The sequence below is a fragment of the Chelonia mydas genome, chromosome 3, assembly GCF_015237465.2.
Source record: "Chelonia mydas isolate rCheMyd1 chromosome 3, rCheMyd1.pri.v2, whole genome shotgun sequence".
Taxonomy (NCBI): Eukaryota; Metazoa; Chordata; order Testudines; family Cheloniidae; genus Chelonia; species Chelonia mydas.
In genome coordinates, this window is record NC_057851.1 from 49,680,700 (window position 1) to 49,707,638 (window position 26,939).

Below are 26,939 nucleotides of genomic sequence, written 5' to 3' on the forward strand. Positions count from 1 at the left end.
AAAGCTTTGAAAGTTTAAAACTGTTCTAACAAATAACAGTACAAACTATACTTGTTTTGAAAACAAAACAAAAATCCCCCAAACCACTATCAATCAAAAAGCAAGATTTTGCCCTATATTTGAAATGTCTGTTACACTGGTATTTCAGAAAATCTAAACACCTGCGTCATTTCAGGAAGAATGAACCAAGAAAATGTATGCATTTTAAATTCCTAATGTGAAGTGAAAGAGCAGAATAACAGCAGATACTAATAAATATACTTGATTAATCAGTCTAAGTCCGTACACCACCATACTGCTGAAATCAATTGCATGTATGCACTGAAAATAAAGCTTTCTGTCCCAACAAAAGTGTATAGTATTAACCAGTTACATCCAGCCTGCCAGCAAATTCAAACATTGAAAGAAAACAATGCATATTGCATGGTAAATGTCATTGCTCCCAGCTGGTACATTTATAACAGCTAAGCTTCCAGCCAGAAGTAAGCACTCATTCATAGGATGCTAAGAAGGTACAGCACGGTAATGGTATTCAAGATGTATTCATGCAGAATTAAACATATTTAAAAATTCAGATGAAGCTAAAATGAATATGTAAAACTTATCACCTGAGTATTAACTTCTAAAAATGGTGTAATACCAACCCCTATTAACCTTCAAAAATCATAGTGTTCTACAAATTCTTTGTTACCTTGAAATCCATCACAACAAAGGCAGCTGAAGGCATTGAGATGATCAACACAAGTGGCACCATTGTGACAGGGGTCACTTAGACACTCATCCACCTCAATCTCACAGTTATTACCTGGAAATAAGCAAAGGATTCACTTCATTAGAAATATGTCACTGTTGAGTCACCGGTGCAACCAGAAACAACAAAATCTAATAACCAAGGTTATGTACAGAGATGTTTTACCAATGAGTCTCCAATTGCTGGCAGGGAATTTCACTTTTCGCTTAAAGGCAGGAACCAGATATTTCTATGACACTGTCTAATAAGCAAATAATGACTTCTTTGGGGTTGTTAAAAGGATATATTGACCGAAGAAGATGATTTTTTTTTAGGGGTTTCAAATCTTTGGTTTCCCTGAAACAAACAACAAAAAAGATACTCTATATTTTGTTATATGCACTCAGAAGGTTTTCATTGGAATTTCTTAGGAAGTTCTCCATTATGGCCAAGAATGTGAGTAGCATTTTTTTCCCTTATGAACTGATATTCAAGGGAGGTGTTAGATGTCCAGGAAAAAAATACCTCTATTGATACACTAGAATAGATGTGCATGTTTTATGTTCTTGTGTAAGCTCTGAAAGCACTCCTTTGCATATATATGAGGGATCAGATTGGTTAACATGGTTCCAAACTTCAGTCTTACTGAGCTCTAAGAGGTGAATAAAAACTTTGTGACTCTTTATAAGAGGTTTCTTATTTTTTTTTTCCAGACAATTATGAACCAGGATTGTTGTAGCTAAAACGGGGCAAAAGCAGTACAAGTACTTCCACAAAAATAGCGCAAACAGAAGAGACAACTCTGACTTTATGTTAGTGAAAGTTTAAAATAGTTGATAAAATAAAACTTCAGCAGTAATTTAGAACTTGTCAACGTGGAGAAAAAGCCCACAGAAGCTGTTGCTACTGGCCACTCTACACTAACTCCCCACGCAGACACTCCTACTGTGCGCGCATTAGCATAATACACTTTGGAAGTGTACTAAGCTAAACCACCTCAGGGCACTCTTATGCTATGTCTACAATAAGGGCAAGGTGTTATTCCCAGCTTGCATACACATAGTCACACTAGCTTGATGAGGACTAGTGCGAGCATGTGTACATGAGCTGAAAATCACACCCCTAGCTCATAGTGTGGATGTAGCCTTAATATGCAGTAAGTGTGTCGAAGTGTGGGAGGTCATGCTGAGTAACTAGAGTGCGCTACCAGCGTGCAGCACCTACTCTAGGTTTCTTCTGCCATGCAGACGAGCGCTTAGTCCACAATAATATTAAATGGCTTTGGTATTTTACTTCAAATAGGGGTTTTAAAAGCCAGCTCCTAAGCAACCAGAGGAGCTAGCAAACAGGAGTTTTGCGAGGGAGTTCTCCAGGTGAAGGAGGAACAACTACGTGACCCTTGGGGTGAGTTCGTTGTCTGTCTGTTTGTGTGCTTGCTGCTTGCAGTGTGCCTGCTTGATTGAAGTGTATAGATTGGTCTTTTTGGAGGGCCAAGTGCTGAGCCTAGCAGACTGCTAGGCAAGGCTGAGAGTTTCCTAATAGGGCTCTGGCCTGCCATTCTTTGATCTCTAAACTTTTAACAAGGAGGCAGAGTTACTCAGGGAGAACAGTGTTTTAAAAAATAAACTCCTAAACGACCAGAGGAGCTAGTGAACAGGAGCAGCGAACAGGGGAGTTTTGAAAGAAAGTTTAAAGAGGGAGCCTGAGATCCAAATACATTCTTTACATTTAGGTCAAAGAACACACACACACACACACACAACCAAAAAGCTTCAGAAGTAAACATGATGCAGGCAGATGTCCAGCAGCAGAGTTGGGGCTATACAGTTTATTGCACGGAATGCAGCATGTATGATTACCTGCCTTGGGGGCGTATGAGTGTAATCGGTGCAAGCAACTCATGGCCCTCAGAGACTGAATACAGGCTCTTGAGACCAGCATGGCTTAACTGGTAGAGCTAAGGGAGACAGAGAGGTTGTGACACTGTGTACCTGAGAGCAGCACCCCGGCACCCTCATATTAACCATGGTTAAGCCTAAGATTTTGTCACAGATTTTTTTTAGTAAAAGTCACTGACAGATCATGGGCAATAATAAAAAATTAATTGAAGCCGTGACCTGTCCCTGACTTTTACTAAAAATATCCATGACAAAATGGGGAGCCTCGGCAGCTGCAGGTGCGGGGGAGAGGGGAGGGAGGGAGGGAGGGGACTGGGAGCTCCAGAGGCTCCCACCATCCCTGTGGGCTTGGAGCTCCAGAGTCCCCCTCTGCTGGTGGCTCTGAGCTGCAGGAGTTCTCCCTGCCTCCTGTGGTAGCTGGGAGCTGTAGGGGTTACCCCTGCTGCCCATGGCGGCTGGGAGCTGTGAGGGTCTCCCCTGCCCCTGGTGGCATCTGGGAGCAACAGGGGTTTCCCCTGATGTTCGCTGTGGCCGGGAGCCACAGGGATCTCCCCTGCCACCCACAGCACCCAGGAGTGGGGGAGATCCCTCGTGGTGGCGGAGCTGTTGTCACGCCCCGATGGCCCTCTCCCTCAAAGCATTGCAGGGTATTTTGGAAAGGGTCAAAGGTGTGAGTGAGTGTGGAATGGAGGATTTCTTTGCAGGTCACAAGAGGTCGGGGCGGAGGAAGACGGAAGACAGCAGAGAACGGGTTAACTCCATGCTCCTGCTAGGCCTGAAGATAAGACTCTGACTCCAGCCAGCTCAAGGCCACAGCACACATCTGACTCTCGGCTGCCTGCCAAGAAAGAGGGGGGCCCAGAATCCACCGATCAGCCATAAGAAAGGGAGATTCATTTGAGCAGACCTGCAGAGCCAGCCCATAACAAGCGAGGCCAGCAAAGAAAAAAACAAGGTCTAAGACTGCAGAGATTGAAAACACCAGTGAGACGGCAAGAAGGGGAGACAAGCCTTGCATCCCTGGAGTCGGGGTGTTTTGAGAAAGCTGAAGACACCATGGAAAGCCGGTTTGGACTGGCACAGAGGGCGCCAGGAGAAGAGGTCCCCGAACGAAGCACCCCCACAAGGAGCCTGGGACTTTAAACCCTCCTGAGAGCTGGAGCAACTTGGAGATCACAGCGGATCCTTGGACGACCTGGGCCCAGGACAGCACTCCCATTCACCCTTCCCCCCTCTTCTTTTTACATTACACCGAGCTTGGCCAGCTTTGGGTTGGGCATATGTGAGTATGAAAGTGGGTTAGGGCTTGGGGCACTAACGCTTTCTTCCTTCCTTTGAGTGATATGGAAGCATTTCCACCACTCTCCGCTGTTATTTTATTATTTTATCAATAAAGCTTTAAAATTTAGACCGTTGGTGTGTTCCGTTATCATAGAATCATAGAATATCAGGGTTGGAAGGGACCTCAGGAGGTCATCTAGTCCAACCCCCTGCTCAAAGCAGGACCAATCCCCAATCAAATCATCCCAGCCAGGGCTTTGTCAAGCCTGACCTTAAAAACTTCCAAGGAAGGAGATTCTACCACCTCCCTAGGTAACGCATTCCAGTGTTTCACCACCCTTCTAGTGAAAAAGTTTTTCCTAATATACAACCTAAACCTCCCCCACTGCAACTTGAGACCATTACTCCTTGTCCTGTCCTCTTCTACCACTGAAAATAGTCTAGAACCATCCTCTCTGGAACCACCTCTCAGGTAGTTGAAAGCAGCTATCAAATCCCCCCTCATTCTTCTCTTCTGCAGACTAAACAATCCCAGTTCCCTCAGCCTCTCCTCATAAGTCATGTGTTCCAGACCCCTAATCATTTTTGTTGCCCTTCGCTGGACTCTCTCCAATTTATCCACATCCTTCTTGTAGTGTGGGGCCCAAAACTGGACACAGTACTCCAGATGAGGCCTCACCAATGTCAAATAGAGGGGAACAATCACGTCCCTCAATCTGCTCGCTATGCCCCTACTTATACATCCCAAAATGCCATTGGCCTTCTTGGCAACAAGGGCACACTGCTGACTCATATCCAGCTTCTCGTCCACTGTAACCCCTAGGTCCTTTTCCGCAGAACTGCTGCCTAGCCATTCGGTCCCTAGTCTGTAGCTGTGCATTGGGTTCTTCCGTCCTAAGTGCAGGACCCTGCACTTATCCTTATTGAACCGCATCGGGTTTCTTTTGGCCCAATCCTCCAATTTGTCTAGGTCCCTCTGTATCCTATCCCTGCCCTCCAGTGTATCTACCACTCCTCCCAGTTTAGTATCATCTGCAAATTTGCTGAGAGTGCAATCCACACCATCCTCCAGATCATTTATGAAGATATTGAACAAAACCGGCCCCAGGACCGACCCCTGGGGCACTCCACTTGACACCGTCTGCCAAATAGACATGGAGCCATTGATCACTTCCCGTTGAGCCCGACAATCTAGCCAACTTTCTACCCACCTTATAGTGCATTCATCCAGCCCATACTTCTTTAACTTGCTGACAAGAATACTGTGGGAGACCGTGTCAAAAGCTTTGCTAAAGTCAAGAAACAATACATCCACTGCTTTCCCTTCATCCACAGAATCAGTAATCTCATCATAGAAGGCTATTAGATTAGTCAGGCATGACCTACCCTTGGTGAATCCTCCCTTATCTCCTCCCTTAATGATCCTGTGGCCTCAGACTGATCACCTGACGCTTCAGGCAGATTGGTAACAGAAATCTGTCACACTGTGGGTTGTCCACCTGCTGCCAGTGGGGGCCTGGAGCTGTGGGAGGCTCCTGCCATCGCCCCATGGTACCACACAAGGTACTCCATGGCTCCTTGCCTCCACAGGTGGCAGGGGACCCTGCAGCTCCTAACCAGCAATGGCTGAAGTCACGGAGGTCTTTGGAAGTCACGGATTCCAGAGTAGAGAGAGGTAAATAAGCAGGGTCCGCCAGGGATCTCTAGTGGGACCAGTCCTGTTCAACTTAGTCATAAATGATATGGAAACAGAGATAAACAATGATGTGGCAAAATTTGCAGATGATACAAAATTACTCAAGATAGTTAAGTCCAAAGCAGACTGCCAAGAGTTTCAAAGGGGTCTTAGAAAACTTGATGACTGGGCAAGAACATTGCAGATGAAATTGAATGTTGATAAATGCAAAGTAATTCATTGTGGAAAACATAATCCCAACTATACATACAAAATGATGGAGTCTGATACTATGTGTACACTGCACTTTCATTGGTAAAACTTTTGTCAGTTGGGATATAAAAAAACCACATCCCTGACCAACAAAAGGTTTACCGATGAAAAGTTCCGATGTGGACAGCCCTTTGTAGGCAGTAGATGCTCTCTCGCCGATAAAGCTACCACCACTCACTGGGGGTGGTTTCATTTTGTCGCCAGGGAGCGCTCTCCTGTCGACAAAGAACTGCTACACTGTGAACCTTACAGCAGCAGTACTGTAGCGGCACAGCTGTACCACTGTAACTTACCACTGTAACTCTAATCTTACCACTCAAGAAAGATCTTGGAGTCATTCTGACAGTACCCACGCAATGTGCAGCAACAGCAGTCCAAAAAGCTAACAGAATATTAGGATCCATTTGGAAAGGGATAGATAATAAGACAGTAAATATCATAATGCCGCTGTATAAATCCACGGTATGCCCACAACTTGAATACTGCATGCAGTTCTGGTCACTCCATGTGATGCTGGCAAACCAGGTGCCAGCTCAGGTCAAAACCCCAAGCCAAATCATGTATGTGCTAAGATAGATCAAACTATTAAATGTATAAGTGTGTATCAGATGTTTAAACCTCAAGAAAATTAGTGGAATGTTGTATTATTTTCACTTATCTGTCCTGTGATGCAGCAGGAGAGTGATTGAGGGGAGGTATATAAACCCCAGGATGATCAGGCCCTTATTCTCTGTGGACTGAAGAAAGGTTACTACAGGTTAATTAGAGCACCTGTAGCCAATTATGTAGCTCATTACCCCCCCCCACTGAATGGGGGAGAAGGGAATGGAGAGCTGACTGTAGTTTGGGGGAGTACTGTTATTGACCAGAGGATCAGAGTAACAGAGGAAGGGAAACCCTGCCCAAGGAGATCAGAAGGACTCCCCTGGCACAGAAGATAGAGACACCCCTCCACTCTCCCCGCCAAAGGGAAAGAGGGTAAGAAGGGACTGGGACCCGGAGTAGGGGGCAGACCAGGTCCCTTCCCTACACCCCTTGTGTCCCCCACCAGGGCACTGGCGGAGCTGTCAATGCTCAAGGATAGCGGCAAGGGGTGTCACTCTGACCCATCACACAAAGGAAAAGTACGGGACCTACCATAATAGCATTGACCATTTGCCACAGTCCCTGTTATAATGTAACGGCAAACATTTACATGGTGTATACCCATGTGATTAAATAACCCATCAAAGAAATCTTTTGAAATGCTAATGAAGGACTTACAGACTAACAGAAAATACTAACTTCAAATCAAGAAGCCATTATGTGATGGTCAGAGGTCAAAAGGCCAAGTGTATTCCTCACTCATTGTCATCAAAGGAAAAGCCCACATGGGTAAACACTGTCAGCTTGTTTTCTGTATGAAGATACTATAAATATGGAATTCAAAGAAAGATCCTTTATGCCTGGACTGTTTGAATTCTGACAGGGTAGAATAACATAGGAACGGCCATAGTGGGTCAGACCAAAGGTCCATCTAGCCCAGTATCCTGTCTTCTGACAGTGGCCAATGCCAGGTGCCCCAGAGGGAATGAACAGAACAGGTAATCATCAAATCATCATCCCCTGTTGCCCATTCCTAAGTTCTGGCAATGAGAAGATGGAGATCCCCAGAGTTATTCTGGGTAGCCCTGAGAGACTTTTGGGAAACTGGCTGAATACTACATCTCTGTTACCATTTGGAATTACAGACTGACTCACCCCTGTACACATATTTTACCTGCTTTAACCTCTTAATAACTCTCATTTTGTCCAGTTTGTCTGAGTGGCAAAATAGGCTGGAGAGTCTAAAGGTCCTGTCTGTGACTCCATGGTAAGACTGGTATAGTGATCCATGAGTTAACATTTTTTACTGACTTGGTGAAATCTAATTATATTACACACCACTAGTTTGGAGTGTCTGCCCTTATTTTCTGCCAATGTGACCTGAAGCAAGCACTCAAAGTTGTGAGCCACTCCAGACAGCATGAACCCCGTTTTAAAAAAAGATATATATTAGAATTGGAAAAGGTACAGAGGAGAGCAACAAAAATGATTAGGGGCATGGAACAGCTTCCATGTGAGGAGAGATTAAAAAGACTGGGACTGTTCATCTTGGAAAAGAGATGACTATGTGGGGATATGTTAGTGGTCTATAAAATCATGATTGATGTGGAGAAAGTGAATAGGGAAGTGTTATTTACACCTTTACAGAACACATTAACAAGGCATCACCCAATGAAATTAATAGGGAGCAATTTTAAAACAAAGAAAAGGAAGTTTTTCTCCACACAATATACAGTCATCCTGGGGAACTTGTTGCCAAGGGATATTGCAAGGGCCAAAATTATAACTAGGTTAAAATAAGTATTAGGCATGTTCATGGAGAATAGGTCCACCATTGGCTATTAGCCAATGTGGTCAGGGATGCAACTCCATGCTCTGGGTGTTCCTCAGCCTTTGACTACTAGATGCTTGGACAGGACAACAGAGGATGGATCATTTGATAATTGCCCTGTTCTGTTCATTCTCTGTGAAGCATCTAGCATTAGCCACGGTCAGAAGACACTGGGATAGATGGACCACTGATCTGACCCAGCATGGCTGTTCTCATGTTCTTATATATTATTAAAATAATAAACAAACCAGCTGTAATACTGAGGTTTGATGTTTGACTGCTGTACTAGAATAGTAATTTAAAAAAAACAACAAACAAAAAATAAACAATGTATCAGTTATTAAAAGAACAGTCACCTACAGCAGCTGTGATTTTTCAAGATGTTCTGCACACGTGGCTTCCACTCTTGGTGTGCGTGTGCCCCACTCATAGGAGAGAAGTTTCTCTAACCAGCTTAATCCATTGGGACAGCGCATGTGCCCTGCCTGCCTTGCTGCCCCCACTCCTGAGAGCATAAAGAATGGAACCACCTCAGCTACTACTCAGTTCCTTCACTGCCCTGAATCTGGATCCAAGATTCTGAGCTGTGGAGAAGGAGGTTGGGTCACGGGATCCACATATACAGAACATCTTGAAGAGTCACAGTCACAGTGAGGTAAGTAACATGATTTCTTTCCATGTTTGCTGAGGGTAAGACAAAAAGAAATCAGTTTAGCGTGCAGCAAAGGAGATTTAGGTTAGATATTAAGAAAAAACTTTCTAGCTATAAAGGTACATAAGCATTGGGACTGGCTACCTAGGAATGGTTTGCAATCCTCATCACTAGAGATTTTTAAGACCAGTCCATAAGAACTGATCACATATTTCAAGGCACAATTCAAGGTGATGTGGCCCGTTAACAACCCTCAAGTCACTGGACGGGGGGGAGGAAAAGGTGGGGAAATACTATTGGGTTATAGAGATTGTTGTTATAAGCCATAAATCCACTGGCTCTAATCAGTCCATGATTTTTAGCGTCTAGCAAAGTTATCAATTTAAGCTCCCAGGCTCATCTTTTAAAGTGTTGGGCAGGTGCCTTTGAGGATGTGGACTGATAGGTCAGATATAGAATGATCACATTCTAAGACAGGTATCTCTCCCCTTTCATTGTATAGGGAGCTGGGCAGCTATCTTGGCTTTGTGGATTTCAGTGTTGTTCCTATAATTCTCTAGCCACCAAAAAGTTCGGCACTGTGACGGTCCTAATAGTTGCAACACCTAAGTCCCTTCGTGGATCCCATCCATAATACCTAAACTGGTATTAAACACCAGTTATTGCAGTGGAATACTCTCTTGCAGTCTGTAGACTCTACAACTGGGTAGGCTTGCGTGAGAGTAAGCAGAGGCTGCTTTCACCTTTTTTTTACCCCTTTCAGAATGGAGAGGGGTAACTAGTGGTGTTCCCCAAGGGTCAGTCCTAGGACCAATCCCATTCAATTTATTCATAAATGATCTGGAAAAAGGGGTAAACAGTGAGGTGGCAAAGTTTGCAAATGACACTAAACTGCTCATAGTTAAGACCAAAGCAGACTGTGAAGAACTTCAAAAAGATCTCACAAAACTAAGTGATTGGGCGACCAAATGGCAAATGAAATTTAATGTGGATGAAAGTAAAGTTCTGCACATTGCGAAAATAACCCCAACTATACATACAATACGATGGGGTCTAATTTAGCTACAACTAATCAGGAGAAAGATCTTGGACTCATCGTAGATAGTTTTCTGAAGACGTCCACGCAGTGTGCAGCGGCAGTCAAACAAGCAAACGGGATGTTAGGAATCATTAAAAAAGGGATAGAGAATAAGACGGAGAATATCTTATTGCCCTTATATAAATCCATGGTATGCCCGCATCTTGAATACTGCGTACAGATGTGGTCCCCACTTCTCAAAAAAGATATACTGGCATTAGAAAAGGTTCAGAAAAGGGCAACTAAAATGATTAGGGGTCTGGACCAGGTTCCATATGAGGAGAAATTAAAGAGGCTAGGACTTTTCAGCTTGGAAAAGAGGAGACTAAGGAGAGATATGAGGTATATAAAATCATGGGTGGTATGGAGAAAGTGAATAAGGAAAAGTTATTTACCTGTTCCCATAATATCAGAACTAGGGGCCACCAAATGAAATTAATGGGTAGCAGGTTTAAAACAAATAAAAGGAAGTTCTTCTTCACTCAGTGCACAGTCAACCTGTGGAACTCCTTGCCTGAGGAGGTCGTGAAGGCTAGGACTATACCAGGGTTTAAAAGAGAACTGGATAAATTCATGAAGGTTAAGGCCATTAATGGCTATTAGCCAGGATGGGTAAGGAATGGTGTCCCCAGCCTCTGTTTGTTAGACGGTGGAGATGGATGGCAGGAGAGAGATCACTAGATCATTACCTGTTAGGTTCACTCCCTCTGGGGCACCTGGCATTGGCCACTGTCCGTAGACAGGATACTGGGCTGGATGGATCTTTGGTCTGACCCAGTATGGCCATTCTTATGTTCACCTAATCAGACTCACACTGCTAAATTGTATGTTACTAGTCCTGAATTACCTTATTTTCTGTGGTTTAGGACTACTTAGTCTCTGCTCAAGAACAGATGGTAAGCCATGCACTCCAGCCAAGTCTTTGATGTACGGCTTCGAGGAGAAGTCATTTACTACTGTATATCAGTTTTCTTTCATATTAATGATTAGTTTTCAGTTACTGTAAGGGCTGAACCTACCTATAAAACCAGGTGCACAGAAACAAAGATAGCCATCCAATTTATCTTTGCAAATGCTGAGCTCTCCACAAGGTTGTGACAGGCAATCATCAATGTTTACTTCACAAAACTGACCAGTAAACCCTGTCAAAATAAAAAAGTGAACAAAAATTAAATTTAGAGCAAAATACAAGTAAAATTATCATTTTTATCCAAGAAGACAAACATAAATGAGATATGGACCGGTTCCTGACATTTTGTTTTACGTGGCTTTCTAGTCCTTACTTATATCCTTTCAAATTCTATCTATGGTACGATAAAATACTTTGCCCTTTCAGCACTTCTCAGGCAAATGAATCCCAGGTACTTTTCAAATGTGTATAATGTAAAGCAGCATGCAAAAGCATGGCTACTTTTAATAATCACATAACTTCCACATATGCTAGGTGCTGTCAGTATCTTGTCAGCAAAGAGTGTTTGGAATCCCAGCTTCTCCAAGGGATTTTATAAAGATATTTGTTGGCGTACTGTGAAGGACAGGACTGATCCCTGCAGGACTCTGGACATAAAGGTTCTGGGGATAAGAAGCTGTCCATCACCTTTTTCTGTGTTTTGGGATTAATATAGGGTTGTTTTTTTTTAATGAAATGCCTTTGATTTTAAAAATCAGATAAATCTGGTGTTATTCATAAAACAGAGATTACAAGCTCTTCCAGTTTTGGCAGCGGATCTTTATTAGTCTCTTGAGCCAATCTATGCACACTTAGCCAGGGGCCCACATTATGAGGTGCCAAATGCCCTTAGCTCCTATTGGAGTCTCTGTGCAGAACTGGGTCCTAGCTGTACATGCCTGAACAATACACATTTAATATGCATGTCTGCAAATTAAAAGATACTTTCTACTGGGTATGCTCAGAACACCATTTCCTTTGTTATGCCAAAATAAATTATTTTCAAACCAATTCAGGATTTTACTTTAACAAATATATGATTATTAAAAAAAAATCAGCTGCAGATCATGTGTGTACTGGGTTCATAAGCACATAAGAATGTCCCTACTGGGTCAGGCCAAAGGCCCATCTAGCCCAGTATCCTGTCTTCCAACAGTGGCCAGTGCCAGGTGCCCCAGAAGGAGTGAACCTAACAGGCAATCATCGAGTGATCCATCCCCTGTCGCTCTTTCCCAGCTTCTGGCAAACCTGTCAGATGCTAGATATCTATATCAAATTTCCAAATTCAGATATTTTCAGTATAGCTGTAAGGATAGGGAGTTATAGGCAGCAGGTTTAAAACAAACAAAAGGAAGTATTTCTTCACACAATGCACAGTCAACTTGTGGAACTCCTTGCCAGAGGATGTTCTGAAGTCCAAGATGCAAACAGGGTTAAAAAAAACCAAAAACGAGTTAAGTTCATGAGGATAGGTCCATTAATGGTTATTAGCTAGGATGGGCAGAGATGGTGTCCCTAGCCTTTATTTGCCAGAAGCTGGGAATGAGCGACAGGGAATGGATCACTTGATGATTACCTGTTCTGTTCATTCCCGCTGAAGCACCTGCCATTGGCTACAGTCAGAAGACAGATACTGGGCTACATGGACCATTGGCTGACCCAGTGTGGCCATTCTTATGTTCTTATAATACAAAGACTAGAACTCAGGCCTGCAGAGTCTGGAGCAGCCAATGGACTCACAGTGCCACTGGGAGCCCATACGCAGCTACACCAAGGGAGCACTGTGAAGGATAGACATCAAAGAAGTACTGTCCAAGGGACCCAGAGCGACAGTAGCCTGGATTTATAATTATTTAACAATTACATCACAAGAGCAACTAAAGACCTTAAGCCAGGTTGGGCCCCATTGCCCTAGGTACTGTTGACTCATTCTCCTAACCTCAGTAAAAGCTTGGATCAAGATCTGAACTACACATCTTGAGTTTTTTTCAATTGTTAGAATAGAAACTGCTTTGCAGATTTTTACTAGACCATACATTACAGAAGACCATTAGAATGCGTCACTGAAATCCATCCACCTCCTACATGGAGATCACCAACGTGGTTCACAGCAGCAGGAAACAGAAGGGAAATTTTGGACATTCAAACAAACCTCACCTCTTATGAAGTGCCATATGATGTTTCATGTCTAGACAGAGCACACAGGAGTTTATGCGATGCATTGGACCTCAAAGAAGCACCCTGTAACCCCCATATTAATAATTTGTATATAGTTGTGATATTTCATGCAAAGCATGCCATATAAGATACCATATGAAAGGTTATGATCTGCTGAAACTCATTTTTCTGTCAAAATATGTGTATTGTTATTGTGTATGCAGTTATGAGATTTTGCTACATGGTTGTTATTGAAATATGTTGTGAGTTTGGGGGATGCCCACTGCTAGCTCTCCAGTGACTAAAAGGATGGTGACCCATTCCCAGGTGGGCATTAAATGACAATTGATCAGCAGGGGAATTGTAAACAAGAGAGTTATAATTCTGAAAAAGACAATGGAGCAAGCACCACACAAAGAGGATTGATCAACTCTACGTCTCAGCAAGGCCCATCAGGACATGTCTGGGCCAGTAACTTCCCTGGGACATCAACTGAGGGTATAAAATAAGGACAGTGGCTTCATGAGAACACGTTTCTCCTCCCCCACCTATGCTGAAGACAAGAACTCTGGGAAGACAAAAACTTTGAATTGAGGAGCTTGGTCCCAGGCTGAGAAGGAAATTCAACCTGTGTATTAAGAACTGTAACCTGCCAGTGACATATACTGGAGTAGAAAAGCTATTTGAATCAAATCTTGCTTAGTCTGATAAAGTTTAGAATTTAGACTGTAATTTTACTTTTAATTCCTTTGTAACCATCTTTGTCCCATATGCCTACAACTTACAATCACATAATCTATCTTTCTGTAGTGAATAAACTTATTTTTAGGGCTGTCAATTAATTGCAATAAACTAACGTGATTAAATAAAAAATAATTATGATTAATCACAGTTTTAATTGCACTGTTAAACAACAGAATACCAATTGAAATTTATTAAATACTTTTGGATGTTTTTCTCCATTTTCAAATATATTGATTTCAAATACAACATAGAATACAAAGTGTACACTGCTCACTTTATATTATTTCATTACAAATATTTGCACTGTAAAAATGATAAACAAAATAAATAGTATTTTTCAGTTCCTCATACAAGTACTGTAGTGCAATCTCTTTATCATGAAAAATGCAATTTACAAATGTAGATTTGTTTGTTACATAATTACACTCAAAAACAAATCAATGTAAAACTTTAGAGCCTACAAGTCCACTCAGTCCTACTTCTTGTTCAGCCAATCGCTAAGACAAACACTTGTTTTTACATTTATGGGAGATAATGTTGCCCACTTATTTACAATGTTATCAGAAAGTGGGAACAGGCATTCACATGGCACTTTTGTAGCCAACATCGCAAGGTATTTACGTGCCAGATATGCTAAACATTTGTATGCCCCTTCATTCTTCAGCCTCTATTCCAGAGGACATGCTTCCATGCTGATGACACTCGTTAAAAAAATAATGCGTTAATTAAATTTGTGACTGAACTCCTTTGGGGAGAGTTGTATGTCTTCTGCTCTGTTTTACCTGCATTCTGCCATATATTTCATGTTATAGTAGTCTCAGATGGCGACTCAGCACGTTGTTCATTTTAAGAACACTTTCACTGTAGATTTGACAAAATGCAAAGAAGGTACCAATGTGAGATTTCTAAAGATATTTATAGCACTCGACCCAAGGTTTAAAAATCTGAAGTGCCTTCCAAAATCTAAGAGGGATGAGGTGTGGAGCATGCTTTCAGAAGTCTTAAAAGACCAACACTCTAATGCAGAAACTACAGAACCTGAACCACCAAAAAAGAAAATCAACTTTCTTCTGGTGGCATCTGACTCAGATTATGAAAATGAACATGCGTCAGTTCGCACTGCTTTGGATTGTTATTGAGCAGAACCTGTCATCAGCCTGGACACACGTTCCCTGGAATGGTGAATGAAGCATAAAGAGACACATGAATCTTTAGCGCATCTGCCATGTAAATATCTTGTGATGCCAGCTGCAGCAGTACCATGTGAACACCTGTTTTCACTTTCAGGTGACATTGTGAACAAGAAGCAGGCAGCATTATCTCCTTCAAATGTAAAGAAACTTCTTTGTCTGAGTGATTGGCTGAACAAGAAATAGGACTGAGTGGACTTGTAGGCTTTAAAGTTTTACACTGTTTTATTTTTGAATGCAGTTATTTTTTGTACATAATTCTACATTTGTAAGATCAACTTTCATGATAAAGAAATTGCACTACAGTACTTGTATTAGGCGAACTGAAAAATACTATTTCTTTTGGTTTTTACAGTGCAAATATTTGTAACAAAAATAAATATAAAGTGAGCACTGTATACTTTGTATTCTGTGTTGTAATTGAAATCAATGTATTTGAAAATGTAGAAAACATCCAAAATATTTAAATAAATGGTATTCTATTATAGTTTAACACTGCGATTAATTGTGCAATGAATTGCTGTTAATTTTTTTAATTGCACGATTAATTGCAATTCTTTTTTTAATTGTTTGACAACCCTACCTATTTTGATGTTTTATCTTAACCAAGTGAGTTTGTCTAAAGTGCTTGGGGAATCTTTTCAGATTACAAAGGGTGGTGCATGTCCACTATCCTTTGATGAAGAGACAAACTAATTAATGAGCTTGCATTGTTCAAGAAAAGGTCTTGAGTACAGTAAGATGGTACATTTCTAGGGGGCAATGTTGGGGGCTGAGGGGATTTGCTGGTATTTCCCTCCATGTAGTTCATTAATGGCTTGGAGAGCATTCATGCATCTTAGCTGGGTGTGTCTCTGCATGTTGCTGGCTGAGGGGTAACAGCTCCTGAAGGGCTTTGCTGCTTGTCACTATCAAAGCATTGTGAGAGGCAGCCCAGGCTGGAGAGTTAAGGGTGCACAGTGGTCCCACAGTTCCAGGTTGTACCCTGTGGAACCCACACCTTAATTTTAAGGCCAACTCTTACTGAATATTATGTGCCACATTTCTATAAAAATAAACATTTGGGGCCAGATCTTAGCCTAAGTTAACAGCATTTTGTGCCTTAAACAACCTTAAAGCTGTCCTAAAGATGCAACTGAGATTATCCTGGTCTGAGAGAATCCTCAGTTGGTACAAATATGGCATAGCTGACTTTATGTCAATAACTCCCAGCCCCAGAAGATAGGGTGCTTTTTGGGTTAATGGCTAAAGCATTTTGCAATTTAGGAATCCTCACTTGTATAACAGTCTCTAGAGGGGCAATTATAAGCAAGCTCACTAAACTGCACTAACTTACACTGGCAGCCATTTTGGTTTCTGGATCAGGGGACAGAAAAATATCTTAGGATTTAGGGCTACATTTACTTTCCCTCTGACCTGACACAGCTGGAAATTGCACCCTTAGTGATTACTAGGAGAATTTCATACTGAACATTAAACTGTTTGCTTCTGTAAGTAAATGTTACCATGATTGTTGAAGTATTCCCTAACATTCACATAAACAAAATTAATATGAGGATGGAATATCATAGTAACATTAATCAATAGCAAATATTTTATTGGTGATGACTGTATGTATTAATGACAATTTAAAAAAAAATCAGCTTATTATCTCAAAATCTTAAAATGCAGAGATCTTTGTTTAGCTAGTATAAAACTGAGACCTAAATACTTAAAAGAAAATACTGCCACATTTACACTACATGAAAAAACAGAGTAGGGTTTGGGACCACAAAACAAATGTCACACAGATAGATATTTGCAAAAAGTTTGTCAGCAAAACAGAATCAGCAGGAATGCTTAAGATCATATAAAGATGGTATAAAAATTCAATTAACAGCCACTTATATAATTCCCCCTATAACCCATCAATACATACTTGACCTTATAATTTATTTATTTTCCAGAGGTGTCCCATTTAAATTCTTCAGGTATTTTTTTTTGACAAGCCCAAATGCTTCATGGCAAAAGTGATTCTTATCCACCAGACTGTGATACTTAAACTCCCCAGGGAGATCCTCACATTGTAATTCATTCTGACATGGTGCATCTACACAATGACTTACGGGAATTTCACAACACTGTCCCTTATATCCTAGATGTCAGATACTTCTGAAGCTATGTATTAGAGCTTCACAATAAAGGCTATTGTCTGGGTCACAAAGATTAGACGTACATTCATTCGCTGCTACTAAACAGCTATCACCAATAAAAACTTAAAATAATGTTAAATATTCACTATCAAAATTAGGACTAGAAAAACCTAAATAAAACTGAAGGTTCTGATAAATCCACAAGTTGGGGCTTGATCCAAACACTAATGAATTCCTCAGAACAAATCTGTATTATCACTGAAATCCTTGTACTTTAACTGGTGGCCATGTTCTTCCCAAGTGCTAAATCTACTCCCCTAAAACAAAAACAATCCTGAAAGAGATTAAATATTTTTACAACCAAGGAGTATGGATCCCAGACCTGAATGCCCCAAAAATTCAGGTGCATTTGGATTTGGGGATGTCTATGATACCTTGGCAGTTGGTTAGCTGTTAACTTCTATATAAAATCACATAAATCACTATTGTAGCAATGTGTAGATACAAAAACAACAATGACCATCACCATCACCACCAGCCAAAACCATGTGAGCAGCAGCCTGCCTCAAATGAAGGGGAACATAAGGGCAATTTTTTGGAGCAAGCGCATCCTTTCAGGAGACAGGCCACAAATGCCAATAGCACCACATGCATACTGTCAGGTGTCTGCAAGAAAGGCCAAAAATACTAACAGGAGCTACCTATTTAGGTCTTTACAATTTGCCCCTCAGTGTAGAATCCTAGATCATCGCCCAGACCCTGTTATTCAATGCTGCCTGTGGAAAGATGTTGGTGTTTGATCTTATTTAAATCTCCAACATAGAAGTCAAGGATTCCAAAGCTGGTGGTTGCTCTTGCTCCATCATGGCAACTGCTAAGATTCCTCCCCCCGCCCCCAGAAATGTTTTGCCAGAGTTTTTCAGAATAGTGAGGGAGACAGTAAAGCATCCCCTGTGAGCACAAAGACTGGGGACATATACCTGAATTCTGAAATAGAGACCTGTGGTCAAAAGACTGATTATATATCCATTAACTGATTACATATCCATTAACAGATTTTGGATCAGCCTTCACAGTTGCATCATTCTCCAGCAAACCACATTGCCCATATGTGGACTGGGTAAGCAACACGCTGCCAGGGATATTATAGGTGGCACAGTTAGCAACACCTATAGTTAAGTTGGGCAGACACTTTCTGAGACCCTATTTTCAGTTGCTTATAACTTTGCCAAACTTGGATCACTCAGACTGAAATCTCCAATGCTGGGTATCTGCCACAGGCACAATTTTTTTGGAAAGTTTGAGCTAAAATGTTTCAGTCATTTCTCAGAATGAGATAAGGGGAAAATACATTGTTTTGACTACATTAAAAAAAAATCTTATAACCACTTCATTCAGAACTCCAGCACATCTATGCTTTGGAAGAGAGACTTGAAAAATGCATGATGCAAATGCAGGGGACCAAATTAAGTTCTTTATATCATTTCTTAACTTTTGAGTGCTGGAATTTGTAAACTTAATATTCTTATACCTTTTTTATGTAATATTAAATAAACTGCACGCTGTCACAGAAGAGTAGTTAAAGAACTTTTCTCTCCCATTGGGTTCATGTTCTCCCATAACAAGAGGAAGACAAGCATGAGGCCATTTACCTCAAGCACTCTCCTTCCTGGACATCCCAATTTGGTACAGAAAAACATTCTCAATCAGGCCTGAAAGTCTGTGTCCATTTTATTTGGTTTTATGTTGCACAAAGAATTCCCCCAGGGTTTCAGTTAAAGCACAGATTTTGCTGCCACCAGATGAAGCAGGAGGTTGTGATGTAGTGGAAATCCACACTTCATCCAATAGGCCCATTCTACAGGCAGTAGCCACCCAGTTTTTCTATATGCATACACTACAAAACCCCAGCATGTATTTTGTACCATAATTCTGGTCACTAGTGGGTACTCTCTGTGTGACATTATGATAGCATTGTATAATGGAAAATGACTCATCTCACACAGCAGAACATTTCTGGTGGAAATATTACTAGGGTAATTTCCTTCACTACAAATATTTCCTCTATTCCTTCAGTCTGGCTTCTGGCCCTTGCACTTCATTAAAATTGTTCTAACGAGCGTCTAAGGACCTCTTCCTAGCCAAAGATTAGAATCAGTACTCCATTCTCGTCCATCATAATCTGCTGGCTGACGTTGACACAGTTGACCATGCTTGTCTTTTTGAAATCTAATCCTCCCCTGGATTTCATGAATTTGTCCTTTCCTGGTTCTCCTCCAACTTCTCTAACCACTCCTTCAGTGTTTTGTTTGAAGAATATTTCTCATCCCCCCTGTAGCTTTCTGTGGGAGCTCAATCCTTGACCCTTCCCTTTTCTCCCTCTAGCTTGTCTCTGGGCAATCTCATTCTCAAACACAATCTCATCTGTCATCTCTGTCCTGATGACTCACGGGTCGACCTTTCTGTTTTGTACCTATCTCTTTCTGACCAAGTTAAAATCTCAGTCTGACATCTCATCATAGATATTCAGCTGTTAATTTAAGTTCAACATGACCAAACTAAACTCTTAATCTTTTCCAGCCAAGCTCTTCCCATTCTCAGTCACCATGAACACCACCACCATACTCTCTGTCACTCAGACCCACAACTTGGGTGTATCTGTGACTCAGCCCTTTCCAGAGATCTTCCAGATCATGTCTAAATCCTGCTGTTTATTCCTGTATCACATCTATATACCCATCCTTTCCTCACTGTCTATCAGATAAATCTCTTGTTCAGACCCTCACAATCTCACATCTGAACAACTATGTGTTTCCTCCTCTCTAGACTTGACAAACATAATCTTATCCCACTTATGCCCATTCAAAATTCTGTCACAAAGATCATTTTCCAGGCTAGTCATTCACGCTTCTTACCTTTCTCTTTGCATTCTGACCACCGTCTCCACCACATTAAACATAAAACTAGCCTTTGTTTCCAAGGCACCTTCATGGTCTATACCCACAATATCTATCATGATCGATATGCCATTAAGACATTAATTACCCATGTATGCTCTGCCAATGTCATCAGCTCTCACCACTCATTTCTTACATTTTCAAACAAACACCCTTTACACCTTTTCCCCTGCCACAAACTCCTGCATCAGAGGAGCTTCCTGTAAAGATCTACAATTCCAGCTCATTGACTCCCTTTATCTCTCTCCATAAAACTCTCTACTGCCAACAATAAAAAAAAAAAAACATTATATTAAAAGAGGTTAGTCACATCCCCAAAACATTTTTTCCCAGTGCTGTGACCACTAGTTATCATATTAACCAGTTTTGTCTCATTGTTACCTTGCAGTTTTTGTTTCCCACATACACCTATCTCTGGTTTTATACTTAGATTTTAAGCTTTTGGGGGAAGGTGCAATCTTTTTTGTAGTGTGTTTGTACAGTGCCTATCACAACGGGACCCCACACAGAGCTGGGGTCCCAAGGTGTTACTATGTTTCAAATAACAATAATTAATAGCAAGTGGGAATAAAGCTGATATTAAGAAGATCATTCTAATGATTTGTTCCTTGGGGAAGTTCAACAAAACATTCAACTTTATTTCTCACTCTCGCCACATTACCTTAGGGAATTTATAGTTCAAACCACTGCTCTCTCCATGGGCTAAGCTCCCTTGAGGATTATATTTCTCACAATGCAATGCAGAATTCCCTCTGACTGAGCTGTGTGGTTCATTAAAGGGAGATGTAATCTGGCTAGGAAGCCTATAGATTAGCCTATAGGGGAGAATGGAAGCATAAGGCTCCTGAATTACAACTCCCATAAGATAATGCATTACTATGGGGAAATTAAATTTAATATTGAACTGATGCAAAGCAGTTTAGGTCAGTTCAACAAACAGCAGGGAAACATTTTAATTTTGGAAATGTTTCGTTTCAACATTTGCGATCAACACAGAATGTTTTGACAAGTCTGGATGAAAACTTTTTTGAATTTCCAATTGATGAAAAATTTCCAAATATTAACTTTTAATCCCAATTTGGAAAGAAAACAAATGTTGAAATATCAAAATGAAACACCAGGTTGGAAATCCAAATTTTGCTCAGCTCTAAGCAACTATATATGTTAAATAGTAATTCCTACTCCACTCACATATTTTTGGTGTCAATAAATAAATTTAAGTTAAAAAAATTGTTCACTCAGACCCCTAAAACTTTTTTCTCCAGGTGATGGTAGGTAATTTAGCTCCATATGTGATTTTCTTCAGCTGTACTGCCACATAGGAGAATTAAAGGGCAGCATGGTTCCAATTCATGCACCCATCCTGTCACAGGATCATACTCAAAGTACAGGTGGCTATGTGCTCTGTGAACTTGGATGTAAGTTAGGTAAGGTGTCTGACACCTTACAAACTGTCAAGTTAATGTAATTCAGCTGTCTCAATATAAGAATTATTTCCAAACAGATTCGAACTTGGTCACTATTCACTGTAAACTGTCAAGTCAATATCCTTGTGATCTCGTTCTCTTATTTCAACACCAAACTATATATGATAGCAATATATAATTCCTGTTTTTTAGTTTTGTAGTCAAAACTACTAAATATTCTTTATTTTTCCGTAGAGTCCAAAATATTCTCGTGTGTTAGAGAGACATATAAAAAGGGGGGAAAAAAAAAAAACCCTGCCCCATTTGCTCTAAGATTGGATGTAATCCAATGAGAAAGTGACAAATAAAAGGATATTTTGAAAGTATATAAGGATAAGGTAGGTAGTACAATGATGACAATAATATAAAGTTCACTTGATGACTCAGTCTGGGCATGTATACATCTTGGTAAGTTTTAGTTTTTTAATCAATTAACTTGCTGTTTGTTGGCAAAATTGCAAAGAAAACTTTTAAGGAGGGATTTAAAAGAAGAGAGGACAGTAGATTGGTGATTGGGTTAGGGGGCGGCAGTATAGCAACAGTTACCTCTTTAGTCAGGTGTGACAAAGTGGGGATTTCCCCTTGTTATGTTATGTGTGTCCTGCTGTTTTGCATGGATGCTGTGTGTGACTTTTGTGGAGGCTGCTCCAGCTCCCTGTACGGATGCTATGGCCGCCCCTTTGTAACCTGAGACCCAGGAGAGGAAAGCGACCAGGTGACTCTGGGCTCCCCCCCCACCAAGATGGACTTGGCTGAAAGTCACTGATTTCTGTGCTAACAAGTTCTGCCCTATGCTGTGTTCCTGTTGACTAATAAACCTTCTGTTTTACCAGCTTGCTGAGAGTCATGGCTGACTGCAGCGTTGGGGTGCAGGGCCCTCTGACTTCCCCATGAGTTCCACCTGGGTGGACTCTCTGAGGGAAGTGCACGGTGTGGAAAGGGATGCTGAATGCTCTGAGGTCAGACCCAGGAAGGTCTGTGTAAACTTCTTGCCCTGGAGACAGTATGCTCAGAGAGAGGAGGCATGATCCCTCAGTGTCCTGACTGGCTTCGTAGGGAGTTACTCCGTGACAACTGGTAGCAGTGGTGGGATAAACTGCACCCCATGGACAGAGAATGACCGTGGAGCAGTAGAATGAAGGGGGTTAGCAGGCGTGCTGAAGGCTCTGAGAGGTTCGGTTCCAGGAGGTGGAGGAGCCTACTGCTTAACCCCGAGAGAGAGTGGACCCCCGAGAAGGGCTGTCACACTTAACGGGTTCCTCCCAGGGACCGTGAGGAGCTGAGAGAGCACAGGCCTGTGAGTATGTGACCACTTGGGAACAGCATGGAGATGGCTTATAACCATCTCCTTAAAAAGGACATTGTAGCGCTGCGTAGGGAGAGAGGGCTGTGCATTGGAAAGCTCACTAAGGCACAGCTGATTGCTCAGTTGGAAGATGAGGATCACTTTGGTTCCTGACCCAGCTGGAGCTTTGAGAGCTTGGGAGCAGCCAGGAAGCCCCAGGACCTGCACTGGGTTCTGACCCAGCTGGGATCGCGAGAGAGGCTGGGAGCAATGGGGTGTTCCACAGACCCGTGTCCCCGACCAGCTGGGGGTCTCCACCTGGTTCCCCATCGGTGGATCTAAGACTAATGGATTTGGAGCGGAGATCGAAGGACTCAGAGGACCATGAGAGACAGGGAAGGCATGAAGCAAAACAGCTGGAGAGACAGAGGCAGCAGGAACTGGTGATGGCTGAGCTGAGAAGCAAAAGGACCCATCCAGGGGTGAGTGGGGATGGACCCCGGGGTGCCAATTCCACAGAGAACTTCAACACTAAATTGCTGCCCCAGATTAAGGAGGGGGGAGATATAGATGCCTGTCTCGTGGCCTTTGGGAAGGCTGGCAATTGGAACCAAGCTGCCTCTGCAGAAAGGCTCCAGTGTCTAGCCCCCTTCCTGGTTCCCCAGGCCTTAGACTGTTTAGCCAGATGGGCGGGGTGGCCGACTGGCTCCCACTCCCAGCCCCAGCATATATGTCTGTGTGGACTCTCCTTGGCTCAGGCCCCTCAGACCTTCAGTGGGAGCGGAAGGTGATGATCAATGAGGAGACATTCCTGGGGTGGCGAGACCCTGGGACAGAGAGAACTGTTGCGAGGCACCAGGTTGTACAGCCTCACCAGATGCTGAAGGGCTGTGTGACCTGGGTGAAGGTCCCAGGGCTGAAGCCCTGCGCCCTGCCTATGGCCCGGATCCCTGTGCAGACACAGGAGGGGTCGGGCTAGCTGGTAGTTGGAGTTCTCCAGGATACCGGCTGTGACCTCCTGTTGGGGAATGGCTCAGTCTCTTTGGGACAGGATCCAGGCCATGCTCCTGTAATAGCTGAGGATTTGAATTTGAATCCAGGGAACCAATTGGCTGAGACTGAAGTGGTCAGTGAAAATGCAAATGACCTGGCTGGCTGAGAGGAGGTGTTGCTGGGCTCAGGATACCTGCCTGTCTGTAACCAGAGCCCTGCAGCTGAGTGGGACAGAGAGATGCTTCCCCTCCCTCTGCACATTGGGGAAGTGGCTCACGCTGGCTTTGGTGCTATGAGCAAAGCTGTGGACTCGCTGCCTGCCCTCACTGGGTCAGCAAGGGCAAAGCTGAGCCCAGGGGGATTGGAGATCTCAGCTGAGTGTGAGGAACCACAGCCAAAGCAGGACAGCTGCCAGCCAGGGCTGCCTTGTCCAGAGGTGCAAATGGCCTGGGACAAGGGTAAAGCCGTCTTGGGACACCTCCCTGTCATAGAGGAACCTTTTCAGAAGGTGGCCCTGGACTTGGTGAGGGACAAATGGGAGGGGAAGGCCTCCCCCGATGGAGAATCAGTGTGGAGTATGTACTGACTTTCCGCGAAAAGCTCACTGAGCTCATTGGTCTGGCCAGGAGAACCTAGCCAGGGCCCAAGGGAGGCGGAAAGTCTTGTACGACCGATCAGCCTATGGCACCGGGGACCAGGTGAGGGTTCTCATCACGGTGAGGAAGAATAAGCTGCAAGCTGCCTGGGACGGGCCCTTCAAGATCATCCAGCAGCTGAATGAGGAGAATGATGTGGTGGAACTGCCCAAGTGGGCTCACAGCCACCAAGGGGACCAGGTCAACATGATGGATCCGTACTGTGACAGGGAGAGGCTGGTACTGGCCATGTGTGGCAAGTGGGAGAAGGGGGAAGATCTCCTGGTGGGTCTCTTCCCTGACAATGGAGCCAGCTCCTTGCTAGAATCAATTCCCCTCTCTGACCAGTTAACCCCTGCCCAGCGTCAGAGAGACGCTGCATTCCTACCGACAGCTGTTTTCCAACTGGCCTGGGCTCACTAACCAAGCTGTCCACTGGGTGGAGCCGGGACCTGGCCCTCCCATCAGGTGTTCCCCATTCAGAGTAATGGGGAACACAGCACAGGCCCTGGAGGGAGAGGTCAGAGACATGGTGGCTTTAGGGGTGATCCAGCCACCCACCAGCCCCGGAGCCTCTCCTGTGGTGCCGGTCCCCAGGAAAGATGGGTTGATCTGATTCTGTGTGGCTTATTGGAAGCTCAATTCCATTACCATGTCTGGTGCCTGCCCATACTTAGGCCTGATGAGATCCTAGTCAAGCTGAGTGGGGAATCGGTACACTATGACCAGGAGTCTCAGCAAAGGCCACTGGCAGGTGCCTTTGGATCCAGATGCCAGGTTGAACTCTGCTTTTGTCACCCCTTTGGGGCTGTACAAATTCCTGGTCCTACCTTTCGGCCTCAAGGAGGCACTGGTCACCTGCCAGCGCCAGGTGGATCAGTTACTGAGGGGATGGAGAATTTTACCTTAGCATACACAGATGATATCTGTGCCATTAGTTGGACCAGGTGTCCCAGATGAAGAGGGGGCTGAGTCGTCTCCAGTATGCACGGCTGACTATACAAGCTGGGACGTGCAAGATGGGGATGGCAGAGGTGTCATACCTGGGCCACAAGGTGGGAAGCAGCTGCCAAAAGCCAGAGCTGGCCAAGGTGGGGGTGATCAGCAATGGGCCTGCTCCCCAGACTAAGAAACGGGCCCAGGCCTTTTTTGGGATGACGGGGCACTATCGGAGGTTTGTGCCCCACTTTAGCTCTGTGTCAGCTCCCATCACTGAGCTATGCAAGAAACGTAAGCCAGACAAGCTGATCTGGACCAGACAGTGCCAGAGGGCTCTCCGCATGCTGAAGGAGGATCTGATCAAGGCCCAGTGCTGGGAAACCCAGACTTTGACAAGACCTTTATGTTGTTCACCAATAGCCCACACACAGGGCTGGGTGCAGTGCCAAGGCAGGCCAACACAAAGGGGGAGAAACACGACATCATGTCCCTGATCAGGAAGCTGCTGTCCCTGGAGCAGAGCTATGCGGCCATAGAAAAGGAATGTCTGACCTTGGAGTGGGCTCGTAAAAGGCTGCAGCTGGATCTATTTTAGTGGTGCTTCACTCGCCCTGCCGGACCACTCGCCCTGTCGTGGCTGCACCAGATAAGAGGAGCCAACGTCAAGACCCTGAGGTGGAGTCTGTCCTTCCAGAATTATGAGAGGGAGGTGGTCCACGTTAAGTGGAGTGCAAATGTTATAGCTGATGCTTTGTCCCAGAGAGGAGGGCCTGAACTTCCCAAGGTCACTGGCTAAAGTGACCCCACTCAGTTCAGTCTCGAAGGGGGGAGAGATGTGATGAAGTGGGGATTTTCCCTTGTTACGTTGTGTGTGTCCTGCTGTTTTGCATGGATGCTGTGTGTGACTTTTGTGGAAGCTGCTCCAGAGCTCCCTGTACGGATGCTGTGGAGGCCCCTTCGTAGCCTGAGACCCAGGAGAGGAATGCAACCAGGTGACTCTGGCCCAGGAAGCGAGACAAAGGCTGGAGGAGGAGCAATGGGTAGGGCATGGGCCAGGCAGCTGGAAGCGAGCCAGTGTCGGCTGGCTTGGGGCTCAAGGGGAGGATCAGAGCCCTGGCTCTGGGCTCCCCTCCCGCCAAGACGGACTTGGCTGAAAGTCACTGATTTCTGTGCTAACAAGTTCTGCCCTACACTGTGTTCCTGTTGACTAATAAACCTTCTGTTTTACCAGCTGGCTGAGAGTCACTGCTGACTGTGGCATTGGGGTGCAGGGCCTTCTGGCTTCCCCATGAGTTCCACCCGGGCGGACTCTCTGCGGGAAGCACGAGGTGTGGAAGGGGATGCTGAGTGCTCTGAGGTCAGACCCAGGAAGGTCAAAGCTGTGTAAGCTTCTTGCCCTGGAGACAGTGTGCTCAGAGAGAGGAGGCATGATCCCCCAGAGTCCTGACTGGCTTCGTAGGGAGTACTTCCAGTGCATTGACCTGGTGAC

The 26,939-nt window shown here is 43.7% G+C and overlaps 1 protein-coding gene across 1 annotated transcript in view; it reads right to left on the reverse strand.

Annotated features, from left to right (window-relative positions):
- The window catches only part of LOC122464966 (protein eyes shut homolog), a 210,696-nt gene that overhangs the window by 115,351 nt on the left and 68,406 nt on the right, over positions 1 to 26,939 (reverse strand). Inside the window, exons 4-5 of the mRNA XM_043542443.1 lie at positions 11,023 to 11,145; positions 692 to 805 (exon numbers count right to left, since the gene is read on the reverse strand). Of these exons, the coding sequence (XP_043398378.1) occupies positions 692 to 805; positions 11,023 to 11,145 (237 nt within the window). The remainder of the gene's footprint in view (positions 1 to 691; positions 806 to 11,022; positions 11,146 to 26,939) is intronic.